General features: G+C 47.4%; 6 protein-coding genes across 6 annotated transcripts; 3 read left to right on the top strand and 3 right to left on the bottom strand.

The window, feature by feature from the left end:
* Positions 1–6,492: 6,492 nt before the first annotated feature.
* Positions 6,493–7,509, top strand: TREMEDRAFT_63394 (uncharacterized protein; the record flags this gene model as incomplete). Its single annotated transcript, XM_007005700.1, has 2 exons — positions 6,493–6,578; positions 7,095–7,509. The coding sequence occupies 2 exons, from the start codon at positions 6,493–6,495 to the stop codon at positions 7,507–7,509; spliced, it is 501 nt and encodes a 166-aa protein (XP_007005762.1).
* Positions 7,510–8,115: 606 nt separating this feature from the next.
* On the bottom strand, positions 8,116–10,811 carry TREMEDRAFT_63393 (uncharacterized protein; the record flags this gene model as incomplete). Its single annotated transcript, XM_007005699.1, has 3 exons — positions 8,116–9,575; positions 9,719–10,136; positions 10,401–10,811. The coding sequence occupies 3 exons, from the start codon at positions 10,809–10,811 to the stop codon at positions 8,116–8,118; spliced, it is 2,289 nt and encodes a 762-aa protein (XP_007005761.1).
* Positions 10,812–11,197: 386 nt separating this feature from the next.
* Positions 11,198–12,165, bottom strand: TREMEDRAFT_63392 (uncharacterized protein; the record flags this gene model as incomplete). Its single annotated transcript, XM_007005698.1, has 2 exons — positions 11,198–12,047; positions 12,095–12,165. The coding sequence occupies 2 exons, from the start codon at positions 12,163–12,165 to the stop codon at positions 11,198–11,200; spliced, it is 921 nt and encodes a 306-aa protein (XP_007005760.1).
* Positions 12,166–12,456: 291 nt separating this feature from the next.
* TREMEDRAFT_57256 (uncharacterized protein) lies at positions 12,457–13,232 on the bottom strand (the record flags this gene model as incomplete). The annotated part of the gene is made up of 2 exons (XM_007005667.1): positions 12,457–13,041; positions 13,107–13,232. Coding segments are annotated over 2 exons (585 nt in total), but the record flags the coding sequence as incomplete, so codon positions are not given.
* A 258-nt stretch (positions 13,233–13,490) lies between these two features.
* On the top strand, positions 13,491–18,228 carry TREMEDRAFT_74213 (uncharacterized protein; the record flags this gene model as incomplete). The annotated part of the gene is made up of 23 exons (XM_007005832.1): positions 13,491–13,647; positions 13,848–14,099; positions 14,147–14,440; positions 14,610–14,663; positions 14,709–15,099; positions 15,138–15,337; positions 15,382–15,521; positions 15,575–15,689; positions 15,727–15,920; positions 15,968–16,082; positions 16,166–16,318; positions 16,372–16,633; positions 16,687–16,795; positions 16,836–16,864; positions 16,952–17,035; positions 17,089–17,099; positions 17,131–17,259; positions 17,305–17,326; positions 17,370–17,491; positions 17,766–17,820; positions 17,854–18,063; positions 18,085–18,115; positions 18,159–18,228. Exons 2-23 carry the CDS (start codon positions 13,875–13,877, stop codon positions 18,226–18,228), a joined length of 3,015 nt encoding a protein of 1,004 aa, XP_007005894.1. The 5' UTR covers positions 13,491–13,647; positions 13,848–13,874.
* A 617-nt stretch (positions 18,229–18,845) lies between these two features.
* Positions 18,846–21,859, top strand: TREMEDRAFT_44661 (uncharacterized protein; the record flags this gene model as incomplete). The annotated part of the gene is made up of 8 exons (XM_007005639.1): positions 18,846–19,303; positions 19,360–19,488; positions 19,542–19,705; positions 19,829–20,290; positions 20,341–20,504; positions 20,611–21,149; positions 21,323–21,767; positions 21,814–21,859. Exons 1-8 carry the CDS (start codon positions 19,030–19,032, stop codon positions 21,857–21,859), a joined length of 2,223 nt encoding a protein of 740 aa, XP_007005701.1. The 5' UTR covers positions 18,846–19,029.
* Positions 21,860–21,893: the final 34 nt, after the last annotated feature.

Below are 21,893 nucleotides of genomic sequence, written 5' to 3'. Positions count from 1 at the left end.
ACTGACGACTGACTCTTCTCTATCATTCCTTTTACTTCATCACTTTTATCTCCAATTATCGGTATGTCCACCTTTCGTTTTTCTCCACTTTTATCACTCGTTTCTGACTGTCTGAACTTCCCTCTGTCCTGTCTACTTCTTAAAACTTCAGGTTTGCTAGTAGACTCCCGAGAATCGATGAAATTCCTTCGTGTCCCTGGCTGACGATATCTATTATCATTAGTAGCAACCGCATCGTTATCATGGCCCAAGTTCCTGCCTCCGTTCTTTCGACCATTGCTTCTCCCTCGGTCCCTGGACCGTCTGATCGTCCTGCTCTTAGGTTGCTCCCCAGCAATCCTCCCGACTGTAAGTCTGTCAGTCATACCATGAACTTTATTGAGTTTGAGATCTTTCCCAGAAGGTGAAATTTGAACTGGGGATATTGAAGTCGAACCTAGACAAACATTTCCTTTCGATAGGAAACGCTCTTTTGGAAGGTGGGGTAACCCACGAGAGGGTACAAGAGATTGTTGATGCTGTGGACTCTCTCCACGATAAACTTGAGAATATCCTCGGTGGATATAAGGTTGCTGGCTACCAGCCAAAGTTCCCGGTGTTCGTGGACTTGACGATGGAGGTTGAGTAGTATCCCTCCTATGTATCGTCTTATCTCTTCTCATCCTACTCTTCTCTTTCATTTCTCTAATGATTCTAGGTTCTACCGGTGGTTTCTGACCTATCTTAGAATTACTCACATTCATAGGTACACCCGAAAATTTTACATTTTGGCTCACGAGAACTTTTCCTTCGGTGGTACCTTCGGTGGGTTTCTCTGAAGTTCCTTCCACCCACACTTCTCTGTCTGATACCAACTCTGTATCTGGTACCACTTCGTTCCTTGGTACCACTTCGTTCTCTGTACCACCTGATAGATCTCCTAGGTCCTCGAAATCTGAATAATTGTAATCGACGATTTCATCATCATCTAATGTCACGTATACTGAACCAATGTTTTTCTTCTTCGGTGGTTCTACCCGTATCGCTGACATATTCACCGAATGTACTGGTCCACCTAAAGCTTTCGTGAGTACATCTGCTCGCTGATAGACAGTGCTGACGTATTCTAGTTCAATAACTTTATTACTGACTAGATCTCGAAGGGCATGATGTCGAATATCAATATGTTTTGTCCTCTGGTGAGTACCAGGTTTTCTCGCTAGTGATATCGATCCTTGATTATCGCAATTTAATATAGTAGGATTTAGCTGATCGTAGCCTATCTCCCTCAATAATCCTCTCAACCACTGAGCTTCCTTCGCTGCTTCAGCCATCGCGATGTACTCTGCTTCCACTGTCGACGACGATACCGTAGCTTGTCTTTTTGAACTCCATGTTATCGGTGAGTCGTTCATCATAAATATCCAACCAGTAGTTGATCGTCGTGTGTCTTTACAACCTGCCCAATCGGCATCAACCCATCCTGCTAGATCGCTAGCCTCGCCACCGAGACGAATACCATGTAAACGAGTGGACCGAAGGTAGGTAATTACCATTATCCCTTCCTCCCATACTTTCTTCGTCGGTTTGGTAAGGTACCTAGCAAGGTATGAGGCTGCATATGATATGTCAGGTCGAGTACATGTGGCTAACCACTGTAGACATCCTATTAACTCTTGAAATGGTCGAATTTCACTTTCCACCTCCGACATCGAAGGATTTTTCGCAGTAAGAGGTAACGGTGTTTTTCGGTCTCGATGTAAGTCGTTTTCTGGAAACTTCTGAACTATCTTATCGATGTACGCTGGTTGGTTTAACCATATCGTCTTTTCTTCTCTGTTCCTTGTTACCTTCATACCTAAGATAGTACTTATCTCCCCCAGGTCGGTTATTATCCATCTTTTACCTAGCCCATCGAAAATTTCCTTAGCTTCTTCCTTCGATTTCGTGGCTAATACCAGATCATCGACATAGGCCAGCAGTATTGCTGCTCCCTTTCCTTCGATTTTCCCTTCTGGTCTGTAGTAAAGACCCCAATCTGATTCGATTCTTGAAAAACCTAGGTGAGATAATCCTTCGCCGAGTTCTATCCACCATGTCCTACCAGATTGCTTTAAACCGTAAAGAGACTTTATTAACTTCAAGGTATTACATCCAGGTTTCGGCTTTATCCCTTTGGGATACTTCATGTAAATTTCGACATCGAGTTTACCGTTTAAATACGCCCCTTCGACATCGGCCTGACGAATTTCAAGATCTTCAGTTGCTGCTATAGTCAAGAGTATTCGCAATGACCCCGATCTACCTACAGGTGCGAATGTTTCTTCGTAATCGACACCTGGTATCTGTGAGAAACCTTGAGCTACTAGTCGTGACTTGTACTTTAGTAAGTTTCCCTCAGAATCTGTCTTCACTTTGAATACCCATTTACATCCAATGGCTTTTCGTCCCGGTGGAAGTACCGTCTCCACCCATGTATCCTTAGATTCTATGTTGGATATCTCTTTCTCCATGGATTCTAGCCACTTCTCACCATCTGGGCCGTTTACTGCTTCTTCAGGAGAGATAGGATCAATGAGAGAAGTATCACTTTCGATACCTGCGATAGAGGCGAGTGAGACTAACTTATTAGGCTCGCGACCGAAGTCTAGGAACGAGTCTGTTAGGCCTGCGAAACGGTGGGGGGGTCGAATAATTCGTCCGTGACGTGTCATCACGATCCCCTCGTCCCCATCATTTCTTCCTTCCTCATCATTTCTCTCATTTTCGACGATATCGTTCTCATAGACCCAATTTCCTCCCCAAATGCCCTGTCCACGTCGTCTTTCAGTAGGTTGTGGACCTGTATTAGGTGAGTTGTCTCTGTCGACATCATTTCCTTGTTCATTATCGATATTTTCCTGTTCGCCACTTTCTGAGCGGTCGTCAAGGAAAATTTCTTCGTTGACAACGGGGTTTAGGTCTACTTCGATGGCGTCGAGAGGGGTTTGGATGACATCGGGCGACTCTCTAGTAGTCACCATTCGTCCTGTCGAGCGACGAACGTCTCGTGAGTGTTTGATTCGTCCCGATCCGTCCATTCTAACGATCCAACCGCTCACACCCTCATCTTGACCTAGTATAATGGCTGATGAACCCCTAGGTATCGTGAAGTTCGACTTCAGCCTTATCTCCCTTGGTATCTGAACAAAACACCGTTCACCGAATCTCCACACGCTATCTAGGTTCGTGTCTCTTCCTGTGAGTGATGTCCAGCCTGATTTACCGCTGACACCAATCGATGTTTTCATAATTATGATGGCGGCGTATCTGACAGCATAGGACCAATATTCGTTCGGTAGTCCTGAGTCAAACAACATCGTTGATACCATCCCCTTCAAGGTACGTATCATTCTTTCCGCCACTCCATTTAATTCTGGTGTGTATCTCGGTGTGATGTAGTGGTTGATCCCTGCTGACAGGTAGAATTCCCTCATATCGAGGCTATCGAATTCACCTCCCCCATCAGACCTAATCACTCTCACCCTTTCACCAAACTGTTTCTCCAATTTTGAGATACACTGTCGAACGATATCAGACGCTTCGTTCTTCGTCGTTATTGGTATAGCGAATACAATTCGACTCGCCCTTTCCACACCAACGAAGAAATATCGTTCACCTTTTATAGCCGGACCGAACGGACCAGTAATATCGACATCCATTCCTACTCCTTCACCATCTCCTTTTAACATTGGTGCTTCTTTATTCTTCGGTAGACGTGTTATCTTGGCCTGCATGCAGGCGGGACATTTATCAGTTGTAAAGGGATCGTTCTTGTAAGTGTCCCAGTCCTTCTTCAATAGTCCCTGTCTACCTAGATTCTTTAGTTTATCTACACCTATATGTCCGAGTCGCTGATGCTCAGATTCAAGTGGTGAAGTCGCCTTCGGTGTCGATATCACGATCATCGCAGCAGACATTGCTCTGCCGAATCGTACCGACCACAGTGAGTCATGTTTCCTCAAACCTAGTTTCTCTTTACCTTTACCTATCCATCCACCACCACTACTTAGATTCGCTTTCCACCCCCATGAGAGTAACTTCGAGAGGGAGAGAAGACTTATCTTTGCTGTGGGGACGTGATGTACATCTTTCAGTACCATTTTCTGTCCTGAATCTAGTTCGAGGTTAATGTCACCTGTTTCCCAAGCCGTCATTGACTTGCCAGATGCTAGTCCGAACACTCTCGGTTCCACTAGCCTTTTAATATTCGTCATTATCGACCTGTGAGGAGTTATATGGTGAGTAGCACCACTATCCACTACCCAGGTGGGGATTACACGAGTGTGGCTCACGTCATTAGACTCTGTAGCCAATCCCACCCACTCATTATCCTCAACCCACGGGTTTTCAATTTCTTCGGGCCATACGATGTTACTCGTGTACCCTTCGTCATCATCGAACCACGATTCTGTCGACATGGCCATCCCGGCCCATGCCTCGTGTTCACCATCCAATGACGAATACATCAAGGAGGTTTTGGAGTTATCCTTGGACTGGTTCTCATCCTTCGAGACCGTATGTCCTTTCTTATTATTCTTATTATTCCTCCATTTCTTTTTACCTCCATCCTTTACATCTGCGTTTTCTTTCCTGTTCGTATCCTCTCTTTTAGGTTTACGACAGTACTTCGCTAGATGTCCTACAGTGTCACAGTTATAACACTTTCTAGTTTCTTTCCTGGGCTGACCATCAGAGATATTATCTCGGTTCACCCTCATTCCTTTATCCCTTTCGGCGAACATCGCGAATCCCTTTCTATTGGTCCTACCAACAGGGCGCGCCTTACGTCTCGCCGTTTCTGCGTTAAAGATCGACAACACTTTGTCCCATGTCCTCTCCTCTTCAGGTACGGACATTAGTTCTACGTGGATGATCCTGTATGCTGGTGCTAGGATGGTATTGAGGAATAAACCTGCTTGTGCCTGTGAGTCAAAGATCAATCCCACCAATTTCGCTTCAGCCATTGTCTTCGAGAAATCCTCTACATGCTTAGCCATTTCTTCGGCCGTCGCATCCTCCCTCAAGTCATAGCTAAACAATGCTTGACGGACGTTCCTCTGATTCTCGTTCGTGGCTGTTACGTGCATTTTCAAGCAGTAATCCCACATCTCTTTAGCTGACATCTTCTCAGATAAATCAAGCATTACAGCTTCCGTCACTGTTCCCTTGATCATCCCTTGCGCTTTATTCTCCCTCGCTTGCCACTTTTCCCACTCTTTCAACTCTTCTCCAGTAATCCTTCTACCAACCACTTGCCCTTCGACGGGCGTGGTAGGAGGTACTGATCCCGCCCTCTCAGCTGCCGGCCTAACCCCTTCGCGACCAGGTTCGGTATCATTACCTGAGACGACATTCCATACATCGCCTATCTGTAGATACACCTCGATCGCCTTCCTCCACGAAGCATACGTCGATGGATCGTAGGATAACTTGGGGAGATTCTCAAACGAAATCTTAGTCGACACTGAGGACATTATGAGAGGAGTAGAAGTAGGAACTTGCCTTAGTTATACACAGAGGTATGTGGACTTCCGACTGTTAATCTGTTTTCTGATAATTAGATGGTAATACAGAGGGGAAAAAGAGCATGCATCAATTCTACATGTCTCTATACTTATCACATTCCACTCACACGCATAAAACCAGAGACGATCGAATAAAGTTCAGAGGATAAGTTGAACGGAGAAATATTCGACGGAAGGGGTAATTATCTAACGGCGGTTCGGCCGTCCTGGCCCGATTCTATCGGCTAACAGACTGGGCCCACCTATCTATAATTGCTACAGGGATGTGAAGAGGCAGGAAGAAGAGGTTTATCCACTTGCCGCTCCTATCAGTCATCGTTATGCTCCTTCAGATATGATCGCCGTGATGCCTTCATGGGGCGGTGCACAAACTACATCCAGCTCGTTACTACTTCATGGATCCAATTCATTCTTTTCTCAACAGATGCAGGACGAGAGAACAGAGTCTCACCCGGCTCGCTCCGATGCTATCAGTAGAGACAGGCTTGCAGGCTTTCGGGGAAGACATGAATGATGATACTGATCCTTGGTAGTATCCTGGATCAACTTCTTTGCCTGTAGTTGATGACTTAGCAATGTCATGAACTTTTGAGGCAGTCTTCTCATCTCCCAGGCACTGGAGGCGCCAACCTCAGGTTGAGACTGGACATTGAGAAGTGCCATAACATTTCAGTAAAGTAATAATTCCGTGGTTTGTCTCTACAGGTTGTTGAAGCTGAGCAGTCAGATTCCTGATAGCTTGGAAGAGAGGGGATAGGGGGGTCTGACAGATTGTCTTCCCAGGCAGTAATGGGACGGGGACCATGAAATGGAGTAGTTCTGTGCCAAATTAGTCCTCATTCCAAACCCCATTCTCTGTAATCCCCTGAACTCTTCTCACACTCAATTGGTCACCCACTTTCAGACTTTTACCTACCAAGCAGAAGTTCTGAATACCTCTTCAAATATGCAATGGTTCTGCTATGAACAAGTTAGCATTACCAATCCTTTCAGAGTCGGATGCGAAGAGATTATGGAGAGTATGACTTTTTTGTGAGCGCACTTGCCTCTCATAACCAATCATACAAATATATCACCTGTTTGTCCCTTGTGGAATCCGTTTATTTGGTTTCTAGACCTACTATGCGTAGCTAATCTGAACATGTATCATCCAATCGATTTGTGAACGACACGGAGTTCGTCCACCCGAGGCGAAACCCCATCGCACGGATCTCCCCTTTTTCGGCCCAACCCTCCCGATTTCACACGTTTCAACATCCCCCTTAACTAAGATTCTCTGACGTATCGTAGAAACAAAATCACGGACCGGAGAGTCTTGTCCGCGGCCGTATGAATACGCCGTTTCCCCTACCCACCTACCCGCCTACCCGCCGGGGAAAGGAAGAGGGAAAGAACAATGGATTCATCCGGAAATCATGACCAAGATTTCCCCACGGAAGTTTCTTCCCCTAGAACCGTGAAAGTTAAATACTTCAACTTGTCCCAGACGATTCCCTCAATCACAAATAGAATCAAATCAGAAATAACAAAAACATCAAACTCAAACAGCATGTCATCAACATCAAGAGACACATCATTGTCAACTGCTCGATCTCCTTCAACCTTCAAGAAACTACATGACCCAATGGTCGACCAAGCTGCAACGACTCTCCATAACCTGGCCCAAACTTTACAAAAAGAATCTATCTTTTTCCGGAGTCTGGGTATGGAACAAACTAGCAGCGAATATGATGCACACGCTAGTTCTATAGTTCAGGGACTACATAGTAGAGGCTTCAAACGACCCACACTTCCCACTGATCTTCCATCAGGTTACGACCACACTTCCATGATGGAAGACCAGGGTAGAGTATTGACATTTCTCTGTGAATACCTTCCCGGAGCATCAAATTTGGGAGTGGTTCAGGACCAACTGGGACCAGTTATAAAAGGATTAGAATTCCAACCAGTGAACATCCCCTAGGTTCAGTTTTCGGGAATCCGGATTTGGACCATCGTTATAATCCTTCTTCTTCTTATCTACCTCCAAGCTCTACACGTTATCAAGTGGACAATGAGTTAAGACATCGCCGTGATTCGGTTTATCGTCACTTGGAGACAAATGGTAGTCATTCTACTATTGTTTCTGCGCGTTTAACAGCTGACCATCCAAGTCAGGCTCTTGTAGGTTCCACAACACCATGTGGGCAAACAAGTCAGGTTGGGACTGCGACAGTGACTACATCAATGGTTTGGGGAAGGAGGGAGTCAACGTTGAGGATAGCTGGACCAACACCACCTTCGGATCGTAGTATGTAGTAAACATTGTATCTTGTCGAGCTGAGGTACAATGAAAATGTAGTTACTTTGTCCCTGACTTGCTAACACGGATCACAAGGGCTCCAGTATGTCACGATTGTGTGCAGGCAGCGAAACCTAGGAAACTAGGATGGTGGATACCGATTCACGTTTAGATCGTTGTTGCATCGTTTAGTCTACAGAAGCAAGCATGACAGTACACCAACCCCCCCTCCCGGGCCTAGACCAATTATCGGCTCACAAACCCTGCACTTCACAAAACAACAAACGATCAGCCTCGATTTAACAATCTCGACAACCCTCTGGCAACTTTAAGTTTACTCAAACCTCTTGACAAACTCGCATGTCTCTTCTCCTTCTCCTTCATCCCTCGCATATCCTGTCCTCTGTCCACCTTGTCCAACACCGACACTTCTCCCACGTTCATCTTTGATTCTTTCCCCGCCAAAAACCCAAACTCCCTCATATGTACTCCTCCCTCGACATCGGTATCTGTAGGCGTACGAAGTTCGTACCCGTCGAAGGAATGCCCTTCACTACTTGTCTCATAGGATCCCGATACTGTGGACCATCCGGACAGCTCACGTTTGTGTCCCATGGGAGAAGTACGAACTTGTCCAGACAACGGTACGTTTTGAAATTTATTTGTGGTGATATTGAGTACCGGAGTGGATTTGTTGGCCGAAGCGGAGAGGATAGGAAGAGTGCGTACTGTTGTGGGTATGACATGAGGAGGTGAGATGGAACGTGTTGTTTGGATACTGGGACCTACTCGAGGTAAGGTGCTAGGAGGTTTTTGAGACGTTCGACGAGACGAGATGGTCAAATCGAAAGCGCTGACTGCACCCCTGGCAGTGGCATAGAGAGAACCTAAACCTTTACGAGGTGGAGTACGGGTGTCTTCATTTTGACGTGGGGCAGAAGTCTTCGAGGGTGGAAGAGACAGTAAGACGGGTGAACGAGGAGTGAGGGGAAGAGGAGGAGCGACTTCGAGTTGGTGCATCGTTAATGGAAGTGTGAGCATGCTCTTGCTGGTGAGACGCATAGATGGAGTTGAGGCAGGCGTAGGGATCACTATGTCCATCTTTGTTGATAACTGGTCGGAAAGGTCGTGTTTATCAGTGATTGGTTGACGAGTGGAAGTTGCCGCTCTGATGAATGGAGGTCTGGCAAAAGGCTCCGGTGTGGTTGAGGGTGAGTGGGGCGCGAACTGAGGTAGTGGAGAAGTGTGGCGAGCGAAGGCTGAAGGAGGTGGAGATGATGTGGAAGCGACGGCGATTTCAGGGGAGAACAGATCGGCGGGAAGAGCAGGAACGGCTTTTCGTTTGATCTTCTTTTCCTTGACGTGACTAGGACCTCGAGACATGGTAGCCCCTGAATAAGTTGTCCATTGACTTCCGGATCGCATGAGGCCAAGATATGTGGGATCACTCGTGTCTGGCTGAGGAAATGTGGAGATCATCCAGCTGGCAGGCCGAACACGAGGAATGGGTGTGGGAGAGGATGACGGTGTGTTCAAGTTGAATGGAGTGATGTCTAAATTTTTCGCTTCAGACGAATCTGCAGATTCGAAAGTAAGTTGTTGTAGTTGTCTATATAAGGCGTAGGTTTCTGAGGAAGGAGTTAAGACTTGACCGTCATCGGAAGAAGGTGGAGTGAGCGGTTGTTGAGTCAAGATGGCACGGGCAGCCACACGACGAATACGTTGCTGAGATGCACCAAAGATACGAACTGAGATCAGCGACGATCATTCTTGAGAAGAACATCTGATGTGAGGTTGTCAAGGGGATGTTATGACGTCGTGATGATAGTCGCCCAGATACCAGTTTAATGGATAAAGGAGGTAGTCAACACGACGAGAAAAAAATACGTACCTTCCGCATCTTCCGTATTTGCCATCAATGGACGTGCCCAATTTACTTCTTCTCCATGAGCAAGTTGTACCATTCTCCTTCCATGTCCATCGATCTCAGTCTGGCTCACACTGGGTGTCGAAAGAACTGTCGGTTCACAAATTTCGGAAATGGTATCGAGGTTGGCTCCCTGGCTAAATCGCCGAGAAAGAGGTGTGTCAAACATAGACATTGGAAGTTCAATCACCTGTCTGATGGGGCTTCGAAGTGTTTCTGGTGTATCGATGAGACCCAGGGAACGAAGGATTGGAGGAGTGCTAGCTGGTCGAGCAGGTGGTAGAGGGAATGGCGCGACTTGGTTGGAGAAATCAATATTTGAGGATGGTCTCTGGATAGGGGATTCGGGCAAGGGGATAGAACAAGGTAACATGTTATCAGACTATTTGATTAGCTTTCTTATACAACATGTATACACTTTTGGGATTACTGACCATCTTGTAAATCGTCTTGACCGATGTGATCCTTTCAAAGAAAATAACAACGAGAGGTGAAGAAGGGAATTCCAAAGTCGATGATATCACTCGTGTTCGCCGGTTCCAAGATCTTCCTTACTCAACCTAGTAGGAAAGGAAAAGATAGCAAGCAAGGCACACTGCCGTCGAGGCTCGTATGGATACCTTCTACCACTTGATCTGCGACCTACAAAGGTCTTTCCCCCTTCGAGTAGAAAAGTGACGGGACGGAAAGTGGTTGTCGGGAAAACGAAAAGCGGGACGACAAGGATGTGTTGATCCGGGTCTGTTAAACTTGTATATCGAGAGATCGTTGAGGGTCGATGTGTCAATGTGATGGTGATGGTCTTTGAAGGGAGAAGGGAACGGGATATTATACATGATTTCTTGTCACATTTGTTCACTTGAGGCTTGAGGGGTACGGCACCGCCGCCTACCGTCTGATACCGAAGTAACCAAGCCTCGGGGCCTCGGGGTGCCGGTAACATGAGGGAGCGATGCTGAGAAGGGATAGTGTGAGTGTGATAGATGTGAGCTATGAGCATGGTCAGTAAAAGTAGTGTGTGCGTGTGGACAAGGGCAATCATTCCGCGTGGTATCATGGTGATGGTATGAGAGGGAGGAGAAGGAGAAGGAACGATGACATACACTGCCTTGCCCTAATCCCGTTAGTAGTAATGTGATAGCTAGTGGGTGCCCGCGGGGCCGATAGCTTCCTGTCTAGCAGCCATGCTGTGTACACGGTGGATCATGCACCGCTGTAGCTTGCAGAGTCAAGCCTCGTGGTATTCTTTGGTTTTAGAAGGATATGACGCTTGGTTATGGAGAGGAACAAGACGGAAGGAGGAAAGAAGGAAAGGAAGGAGGCGATGTCAAAATCCGCATCAGGCAAATGTACCAAATTCACAATGACCCTTTTCACCGCATAGCATGCATTATCATTATAGATTAATCGTACATGTAGACTACTCAGAACAATCTAACCCGTTCAATGCAAAGTGACACGACGATGTACTCCTCTACCAACGCTATCTCCCGGAGGCGAGTCGAAAGCCATCGAATTGGCTTTTGCTCGTAGGATACGATCTCTGTCTTTGCGCGTACGAAACTCGAGATATTGAGGACTGCCCGAGGGAAGACCATGATACGTGCGATAAACCGGGTCAGACAGACTAGCGGGTATCAAATCTTGGATCTTGAATGGACTTGTAGGACTTGGTTCGAGGGATAAGTTGTCCAGGATCTTCTCGATGGGTACAGGAGTGGCGGATATGGGTGAATGAGCGCAGAGCATTACCGGATCTCGCCTTATTGATACATGTTGAGTTCGGCCCGGGAATGGTCGACTCTTTGTGAGCTGAGATATGGGTTGGGCAATGTTGGCTGTCATTGGTGTCTTCAAAATGGGTGAGATCGGTGATGATGGTTGGCGAGCTTCGGTGTCGGATCTGTCTTTGTCTTCGACATCTGTCACATTAGGCGACTGTAGACGAATAGTATCATCAACCTGATCCTTCGCCCGATGCGGTTGCCAACCTTCACGCTGAACATCCTGGCTGAATGACACTCGACGGACCTTGACGGACTCTTGAGGAAGCTTTGAACTATGTCGTCGTCGTACATTCGCTCCCACATCCGGACTTGCGTTGGCTATCGATGGAGTGGAACCATGAGAGTACCTCGCATGACAGTACAGAATATCAGTAGGTGAATCGAATCTTCCCAGAGATTCTTCACCGAAGTAGCCTACGTGATATTTGGATGGCGACAGAGGTGGAGAACGTATGAGTGATGGTCGAGCGACACGAGGTTCAATGTGAAATGGGTGGGCGCCCAACCTGGTACTCAGCAACCTCTTCAATCAACAAGAGGAAGTCAGACTCACCACATGAGCTGCGGACTGGAAGGTATCGGTTCAGCTATCGAATGGTGCCGACTCTTGTGGCTTCCTAACATTTTGTCCCCACAAAGAGAGAGTTGTCAGGCGAAGGGTCTGTTGTAAGTGTGAGCAGGATCAATATATACTCGACGAATGGGGTCAGCGAAGTTGTGAAGAAGGCGATGACGCAGGAAGAACGTGAGTGGAGTGGAAATGAAGAAGTGTTGATGCTACAGGAAGAGAAGCAATGGTAGTCTTGTCGAATCGGACATTTTTAGCGACCGTCCCGCTCCTTTCAACAACATGACGGAGACGTGTCAGATGTCACAAAGGATTCAATATCGAATTGTCAATTATCGTCTCTCTGTGTACTTGTATCGTCATTGGCATGTTTCCACCCCTCCCCTTTCAATATCCATTTCACATGTTTCTCGGCCGGATCATGTTCTTTCATCCGGCTGCTGCATCGAATTGTGACTATTGCACTGCGCCTTCTAAGGCTTCTCCTTCTGCGCGATGACCTCTCCTGCGTATTGCCGGATGACTGCCCATGGTTGTGCTCGGAAGCCAGGCAATTGCGCTACAATTCTAGCTCGCAGTCCTTCACTCTCAATTTGTTTTCTTCTCGCTTTTTCACTGAGAGGTTTTGTCTTTCCTTGACCAATCTTGCTACTCTCTTTCTTCTTCGCTTCTGCCTTCTGACGTTCTTCCGCTCTCACAGCCAATGTGCGTTTGGGAGGTTGAGACGGGGTCGGTTCGCCTAATGATTCAGAGAGGGCGGAAACGAGAGGATTGAGTGTTCCACCCAAAAGTGATTGACGGCCCTTACGATTTTGTCTTTTCCGATGAGATCTGGAGTAGGGTTGGGGTGCAGAAGCGGGGGGAGGGAGGAATGTGATGCGACGTTTACTGGTGGATGCTTGGGACAGGTGACGTTCAGCGGAACTATCATTCTACCTATCAGCTAGCGTATGATAGGGATAGAGAGATGTGAACGAATAGACGCGAAGAGGCTTACATTAGGTGCTGGTAGAGTGCCAGGGAGGACGACCTCTTTCACCTGACTTTCAGGGACGGCAAAATTTCTCTTTGGCAGAGGAACGGCGGCTGCATGTCGCTTTGCTTTCTCTCTTGAAATTCGTGGCTGTGCATCAGCTGTGATATAGTTTGTATAGTGCCCACTGACCATGATCGTACTGACAGTGAGGGCCAGACAAGAGAGTAGTGGTCAATAGGGAGGGTTGGACAGTGAGAGGAGAGTGAAGAGTGGCGAGCGGCGATGACCGATAATATGACCGGTGTGACCATTGCAATACAGAGTCTACAAAGACAATGAGCACGGTTCTCTTCCTTCTCCCCCCTCTTCTCTCTTTCTCTCTCACTTCTTCCCCACGCATTTCTTGTAGTATACCGCATATCTTGGTAGCCTGTCATTAGTACCTCTGGCAGGTCATCACACTCTCTTTCATGTCTTGTGTTTCTCTCATACATCTCGTCGTCCTTTGACATCTTGGGGTAGCTAACGTTCGGCTCCCGCTTGGGCCTTACTCTCTTACCAGGTTGGTCATCTTGAGCTGACGCCTTCTTCACTCACCTTGTCCTTTCTTTTCTACTTTCCTTCTCCAAATCTTCTTGACTCATGCACCTTGATCCTCCGTGTCTTATTTGCGCAAGCGGCGGGCCCAACATTTCTGTTTTCATTCAGGTCCCATCACTGACTTGAAATTTATCTCCGTACCAAAGCTAAACCCTGCAACAGATCTCCGACACTCGAACCTGACCCAACATGAGTTTCACTCATCAAGTCGTCTTTCCCCCTAATCACCATCTCCTCAAATCGTACAAAAGCGTACATCACGACGACTCGGTCGATCGTCTCATTCACAACCTAGAGATGAACGATTACGGTCGGGCAGCTTACGATGACAAGGCCTCAGATCCCCTGGTTCGTTTTCAGTTCTGGCCATCAGCCATCGCTTTTGGAACACAAATAGGCAATAAATTCAATCAGGCTCGTGACATTTGATTCTCGTTGACTCACCTCAAGCTGATGTGTAGGTACTGGGAGCGAAATGTGCTCATGGAACTGATATGAGCCGTCTGGACCCAGATGGTAATCCGCTAGGTTACGGCAAATCTTATGTTGGATTTGATTTCCAACGAGAGACCGTACATGTCAAAGCAGGTCTCATATTCCCCTCAGAATTACAGGCAGAGAGAAACCTACCTCCCGCTCTACGCCCTGTCAACGCGGAAATCTCTTTTGAAGATATCACTTCACAGGGAATCAGTTTGCAGTCATATACCGGAATCTTTCCCGATGGCAGACCGAGGTATATCGTCACCATGACGGTCAGTCTACGACGACCCCCCAAGTTCTATGTCGACTTTGAAGATGACGAAGGGGCTCTTCTCACGTAGGAGAAAAACACCTCTGAAGCGTAGAGCAACAGCCATGGACTTTTCGACGTCAGGAATTGTGCTTCATTCCTACTGTGCAATATTCGAGTGCTGACGTTAGACCGAGACAGAGGCTGGGCCTATCCATCCGATACCCGAGGGTCCTTGTGGTTACGTGAGTCGCCCAAGCAGATGTAGCATAGATCCAAACTGATACTAGCCAATATTTTGGAACACCTGGCGTTGGGTCATGAACCTGACGGTGGATAAATTCCATAACCTCTCGCGATGTATCAGCCAGCTTCGCGCTCTGGCTCAGGACGAACCGGATATGGAACTTGTTTCACGGCGTGAGAATAAACCGATCACGCACACATTAGACGCCCGGGACTATGCGGACCAGTATACTGCTCCTAAACTTGATCACATCCGCTTTTCAACACGGACTTTGGTTGAGGGTCTAATCGCTCACGCGATCCTTCGACCTGTCGATGTCTCCCGACTGGCTTCGGCATTAAATCAACTGCACGCCAGCTCAGCCTTGCAAGATCGTCTAGTGGAGAGTTTGTTTAAGGAAGGTAGGATTAGGAATGTTGAGTCACTCGTCAGAGGTATGTCGGTGACAAAGGTCAGACTGAGCTGAGTACAGCACGCGCGAGATACCTGAGCGAAGAGATGACCACCCCTCTGTCTCATCTTGTTCTCATACGTACTGTCCAAGTCACTCCGACTCGGCTCTTGATCGGTGCTCCCACACCGGAACCTTCGAATAGCGTCACCCGGCGATACGCCGGTAAGATTGACTCAATCATCCGGGTCCAGTTCAGCGACGAGGAGGACCGTATCTTTGTACGTGAGCTATCCGTAAGGCGATCTAGAAGATAACATCTCAGGTTCAAGATTACACGAAGCAAGTGGATTCCCAAAGACCCGATCTTGGGGTCATGGCAAGAGTGAGACGAGCGCTTCGTTGGGGCTTAGTGGTAGGAGGTCGCCGGTACTTGCCCGTCGCCTCGTCTTCGTCCCAACAAAAGTAAGTCGTGGCACCCAGCCGTCATCATGCATGGTCTCTCATGCTGATGGCAGGGAACACGCAATGTGGTTCATTGACAACAAAGAGATTGATATGCTGGAACTGCAGCGTTGGATGGGGCAAGTTGACGAGACCATCATTGCAAAACATGCTGCTCGTATGGGTCTGGTGAGTCGATGAGAGGCGACATGAGCTAATCAGATAGCCGTTCAGCACGAGTCGTATCGTTGAGATCAACGTCGATATCGGACTGCAGATACCAGATGTCGAGCGCAATGGTCATTGTTTCACAGACGGCGTCGGTCTGGCCGGCTTCGAAGTGATGCGTGAAGCCGCTCGGGCTCTGGGCTTTCGTGAAGGCATCAACTCCACCCCGTCTGCCATCCAGTTCCGTCTCGGGTGAGCTACATTCGCATTTCATCCACTGTGACGTTGACAGATCGCAGTGGGGCAAAAGGCATGCTCGCATTCTGGCCAGGTCGTGTCAAGGACCACGAAGTTAAGATGCGTAAATCTATGGTCAAATTCAAATCCGGTCTCAAAGATCTGAACGTAGTTAGAGTGAGTATATTGTTTGTAGCTTTGTGACTGCTGTCCTGACTCGGCAGATAGCCAAATTTCAGGTGGCGTTCTTGAACAGACAGTTCATTATGATCATGTGCGCCAACGGCATTCCGGAGCAACTCATGATTGACATCTTTAACGATGCCGTGGCGAGTATCAAAGGACTTCGAGAAAGAGTGGCGACCAAGACCTTGAGTCGCGATGATCACAAGCTGATATCTACGTGTTCAGAAGTGAGCTATTTTGCTTTTACTCCGAAAGCTCCAACAATTGGGCTGATTATTAGTTCCCTTTGCTCGCTTTGATCAAGGCCGGCTTCCATGAGAATCCCATGATTTTAGACATCTGCTCCATAGTCGAAACCCGTGCTCTGCAGGATCTCAAATGGCGTGCTCGAGTTCGTCTACCTACTGGGGTGTTCTTGATTGGTATTGCGGACGAGACTGGTACTCTCAAAGAAGGCGAGGTGTTCTGTCAGTATCAAGAGAGCGATGACACGCCGCCCGTGATCGTTGAGTCGGAGGTGATTGTGTGCAGAGCTCCAGCCCGTGAGTCGATCCCGGAGCTATCACGACGTCTGAAGCATAATTGACATGTCAAGTCCACCCTGGAGACGTCAGACGAGCATTTGCTGTCGATAATCCGTACCTTCGCCATTTGAAGAACGTCCTCGTCTTCAGTGTCCAAGGCGAACGTGATCTACCCAATATGTAAGTACCTTCCTCGCAACCATTCAGGGCTGATCGCCAGGCTGGGTGGCGGGGATCTGGACGGAGACGGTAAGTAGCTGGCTTTGCCATGCTTGTAGGAACCGCCACTAATGTGTACAAGATTATACTTTGATTTGGGATCAACGCTTTGTCCAGCCCCTCAAGGTTTTCCAAGCGATGAATTATACGGCTCCTCCTCCGCTACGGGTCCCAAAGGTGACTCAACAGCACCTCAACGAGGTAAGTGCCCTTTGTATGACAGGCAATGGTATCCCACAGGCTGATACCCACAGAATTTTGTTCAGTACATTCTCGTCAGTCTCTGCTACCGACAGGTGATGGTCACTGATGATTCGCAGAACGACGTACTGGGCCAGGTGGATAACTGTCACTTAGCACGTTCCGACTGGGAAGACAAGGGTCCCTTTCATCCCGATTGTCTGGAACTCTCTGAGATCCACAGCGTGCGTCTTTTACGATCTGTACATAACCATGCAGCTGACTCGTAGACTGCGGTCGACTTCCCTAAAAGTATTCCCCGTCTTCGTTCAGTGGACTGAGACTGACGTACCAGCTGGTCAAGCGGCTATTTTGGATCCCTCGATGCGTCCAAAACTTTGGCCCGATTTCATGGATAAAGATGCTACCAAAAAGACGTATGAGAGCCAGAAGATACTGGGTATTCTGTTCAGAATTGTGAGTGATCAGATCCATCAATAATGATCACTGAGTGTGGTAGGTCCAACCGGATCCTCACTTCCGTCCAACCGATATCATACATGCGAAGTATCCGACAGATCCCCGCATTACCCGATACCCTACTTACGAAAGCTTGATGATGGAACTTCGTCCGATCAAAGCTGAGTACGAACATGCAATGCAGTACAACATGAGACAGTCAGTCGCTCCTTGTTCGACATTGGACCCCGCTGAACATTAGGTATCGCGTATCTGAGATTGAGATCCCCAGCGGGATTGCGTTAAAAAACAAGAGACGGAAGCGTGCTCGAGACCAGAATCTGAATGTGAGTGCAGCATGCGGTCCCATGTATTGTTAGCTAAATGCACTCAGGAGCCATTGAGAGACGCCTATCAGATGCTTGTAGAGTCGACAAGAAGCAAAGCGCTCAATGTCATCGAAAGAGCCAATCTCAAAATTTCCACGACTCGTCTCACGCCGATTCAAGTCATCGCAAGGCACTGCTACGCATTAACTTATGAACGGGAATATGTGATGGAGTGGGAAGAGGCTTTGAAGAAAGGCGGAGGTGAGTGGGGGGAACCGGTAGATGAAGAGGATGGAGAGTTATTGCGGCCGAGGTGAGTGGACACAAGATAATGTACATGCGCTGACCTGACACAGACCGATGATCTCTTTTGCTTGGACGTTTTGGCAAGAATTGATACAGATCGCCGCGTTACCCGAGTTGTAGCATAAAATCTTGGTGATCATGCGTTGCCGACGTCATTATAAAAGCCAAAGATGAAACCTTACCGTTTGTCTGGTTTCAATGATACCGGCATCGGGGTCGGCCGAGACATTTTGGACGCCTCGCAATCAAGTCGGACATTAAGCCACCCGCGAGTAAAATTTCCATTCCCGGACTCATCTCTATTCCCTGGGTTGGGCCCCGCAAAACAGCCCGAAGTCTGTATCAACAAGCATTATAATTACTGACGACAGCACTGTTTACTGTTGGGTTGATGCCTATGAACGGGTCATACCGACATGATGATCGCGCTTACTTTGACCAGATAGTGTAGATCAATCCCTGAAAAAGAACATGAGGCCATCGGACGGTCAATTCAGGTGGCTCGTCCGAGGGCTATCAAGATGCCTCCACTGACATTCCATGGCGTCTGAGCCGGCTGCGCCTGAGCCGGCCGCACCGGTTTAGAGAAAGAACACAGATTCCCCGATCCAAGGTGCCTGAAGCTGCCCTACATCACTAACACACGATGATGATAGGAAGAGATGACAACAAAGTGGAGATTTGGAGGAAGAGAGACGGTGGAGCAGAGACTCGCTCTCCCTCTGTTTGTCACTTAACATCATTCTGTTTCGGCCTCGCGAGATCGAGAGCATGCGGATAGCCCGCTTACTGACCATTCAGTAAATCTAGCCCCACTGTCTTTACTCGTTATAACCCTCTTCGACATCGACTGGATTTTGTATCGAAAAGTATATCGTTTACCGCCATTCCGTATCGATTGGTGTTCAAACTGTTTCAACCATGCTGTTTCCTACATTTTCACTTTCCTTGTCCCTTCTCTCACTTTTAACCATAATACATGCACGACCTCCTCCTGAACCGAGACCGCGAGGAAATACCAGACATCTTAATCCTTCCAGACGAGCACTCACCACCGCTTGGAATTACGTCGGATGTCGAGAAGATTCCACTCCTAGAGCGTTGGCAGGGTACAGTTATACGGATAGTAAGATGACTGTCGAATCATGTGTCAGTACGTGTAATTCGAAGGGGTATTCATTAGCCGGGACGGAAGGTGAGTCACCACTTTGACTTTTGGTACTTTTGGGTCATACAGTCAACTAACAGCAGCCGGAACGGAGTGTTACTGTGCCAATGCGGTCACATCGGGGAAGGGTAATGCAAAGGCTGAATCGGAATGTAAAGTCGCCTGTGGAGGGGATAGCACCGAAAAATGTGGTGCATCATGGCGGTTATCAGGTCCGTCCTCTCTATTTGGCCACTTTTGTTTCAGATCAGCTGATTTGTTGTAGTATATTCAAAACCAACATATCAGTCTTTGGGTTGTTATACCGATAGTAGTACAAGGACTTTATCTCCCGCCTTCGTATCGTGGAATAACATGACGACAAATGTGTGTGTATCGTATTGCGGTTCCCAAGGTTATTCATATGGTGGAACAGAATATGGCGCTCAGGTGAGTTTCCTCTTTCCTTTCTTACAGTTCTTGATCTGCGATACCAGTGGAAGAAATGTCAGATGAGGCAGTTGTCTCGATTCCAGACCGCAGGCGAAGAAGAAAGAGTAGATCTGATCCCAGTGCTTCTGCGGAAATTCAATTTTATCAACGGCGAGATCATCTACAGGATGTAATCACGCTTGTAACGGCGACAGTTCCCAAACCTGTGGTGGATCTTACGCCATAAATATCTACTCAATACCTGCTTGTGGACAAGGGTTGACAAGTGGGTGTAATGTCAAAGCTACAGCTACTGGCGTACAACCTGGTGCATCTTCCTTTATCTCTTCCACATCGACTAGTAAATCGACCAGTATCACCACCACCAAAGCGTCGACCTCCACCTCAACAAAGGCCAGCACTACGTCAACAAAAGCTTCCAGTACCATCTTGTCGGCTTCGAGCACGAGCAAAGCTTCTTCGACATCAGCCTCGAGTACCACTAGTACAAGTACGACAGGACCTACTTCAGTGGTTGGAGTGGCGAAACCCGTCTCGGCGACGGGTACGAAGTATTTATGGGCTCATCACATTGTCGGTAATGTGAGTAAATTTTCCGTGGTGGGTAGATGTAACGTGGCTGATGGGAATAGACTTATTCATACACTCAATCCACATGGGCGGACGATATCAGTATGGCTGCCAGTGCAGGGATAGATGGGTTCGCTTTAAATATGGGGAGTGATTCTTGGCAACCTGCTAGAATTGCCGATGCGTACGCGGCGGCTCAAGCACACGGATCTTTCAAGTTGTTTTTGTAAGTTGTTCTCCACTCTCCCGTCCCATCACACTCACCCCGATTTCCCCGCGGATGGTGTTGGGAGATGGTTCATTTTCTGATCGTACTTTAGTTAACTCTGCAGCTCCTTCGACGTCACATCCTTCTCCTGTAGCTCAGCAAACGACGCAACCAATTTAGCCAACTTAGTGACGACATATAAATCTTCTTCTGCTCAAGCAACGCATAATGGCAAGATTCTCGTCTCCACTTTCGCCGGAGACGGATGTTCGTTCGGTCAAGGATCCGTTACGGCAGGATGGAACTACGTTCGAAGTCTCTTGACGAATTCCAACACCACCATCGAGCTCATCCCTGCCATTTTTAGTGATCCTGCGCAATTCAAAACTCTCACTTGGCTGGACGGAGAATTCAATTGGAATTCAGGTTGGCCAATGGGATCTGCGAACCTAGACACTTCGAGCGATACTCTGTACATAAATGATTTAGGCAACAAGACATATATGCCCGCTGTATCACCTTGTTTCTTCACATACTACGGACCCAACAGTTACAATAAGGATTGGATATATAGGAGTGATGATTGGTTATTGGCTACGAGGATGGAGCAGTTGATCGGATTGAGAAATAAGTTTGATATGGTCGAATTAATTTCATGGAATGGTGAGTTATTGCTTCTCCTCTTTGTCTTCCCCGTTACTTTTGAACCCCGCTCGTCCCTTCTTTCGCTGCACATTGAATAAACCAGTCAGGAAGCCAATATACCACATCATGTCAACCTCATTCATCGTGTCATGGAACTCAGGTATGGAAAAAATAATAAGCTAACGAATCAGACTACGGAGAAAGTCATTATGTCGGTCCTATCAGAGCCGACCAACCAATGTCTCAAGGATGGACCAACAATATGCCTCACACGGCATGGTTACCAATAATCAAACTTTATTCTCAAGCTTTTAAAACTGGTTCATACCCTTCTTCTTCCGATTCTCTTTATTTATGGTCCCGACCTCATCCTAAAGCAGCCACACCTACATCTCCTAGTAATCCCAGACCATCAGGAGCGGACAACACGGACGATAATTTATACGTCTTGGTAACTCTTTCATCTGCAGCGACGGTGAATATCAATTCTGGAGCGAATAAAGCTTCTTTCAGTTTACCTTCGGGTATCAGTAAGTTAAGTATCGGAAGTGCCGCAGGGACTATTGGAGCGAATATAGTTAGGGGAAGTACGACGGTTAAAAGTTATGATTCTTCTGGAACTTTTACCTATGTAGCGTGAGTATATCATCATCGATAAGTGAGGGAAATCATTGATGAGTAGAAAACCTACAGATTACAATTTCAATTATTTCGTCGGTTCTGCCTGAAAGGCCTTATAACGTACGTCGATGAATCAAGATG

Source organism: Tremella mesenterica, assembly GCF_000271645.1.
Source record: "Tremella mesenterica DSM 1558 unplaced genomic scaffold TREMEscaffold_8, whole genome shotgun sequence".
In the NCBI taxonomy this organism is placed as follows: domain Eukaryota; kingdom Fungi; phylum Basidiomycota; class Tremellomycetes; order Tremellales; family Tremellaceae; genus Tremella; species Tremella mesenterica.
Note: the sequence above shows the minus strand (reverse complement) of the source record. Positions and strands in the feature narration are given on the sequence as shown.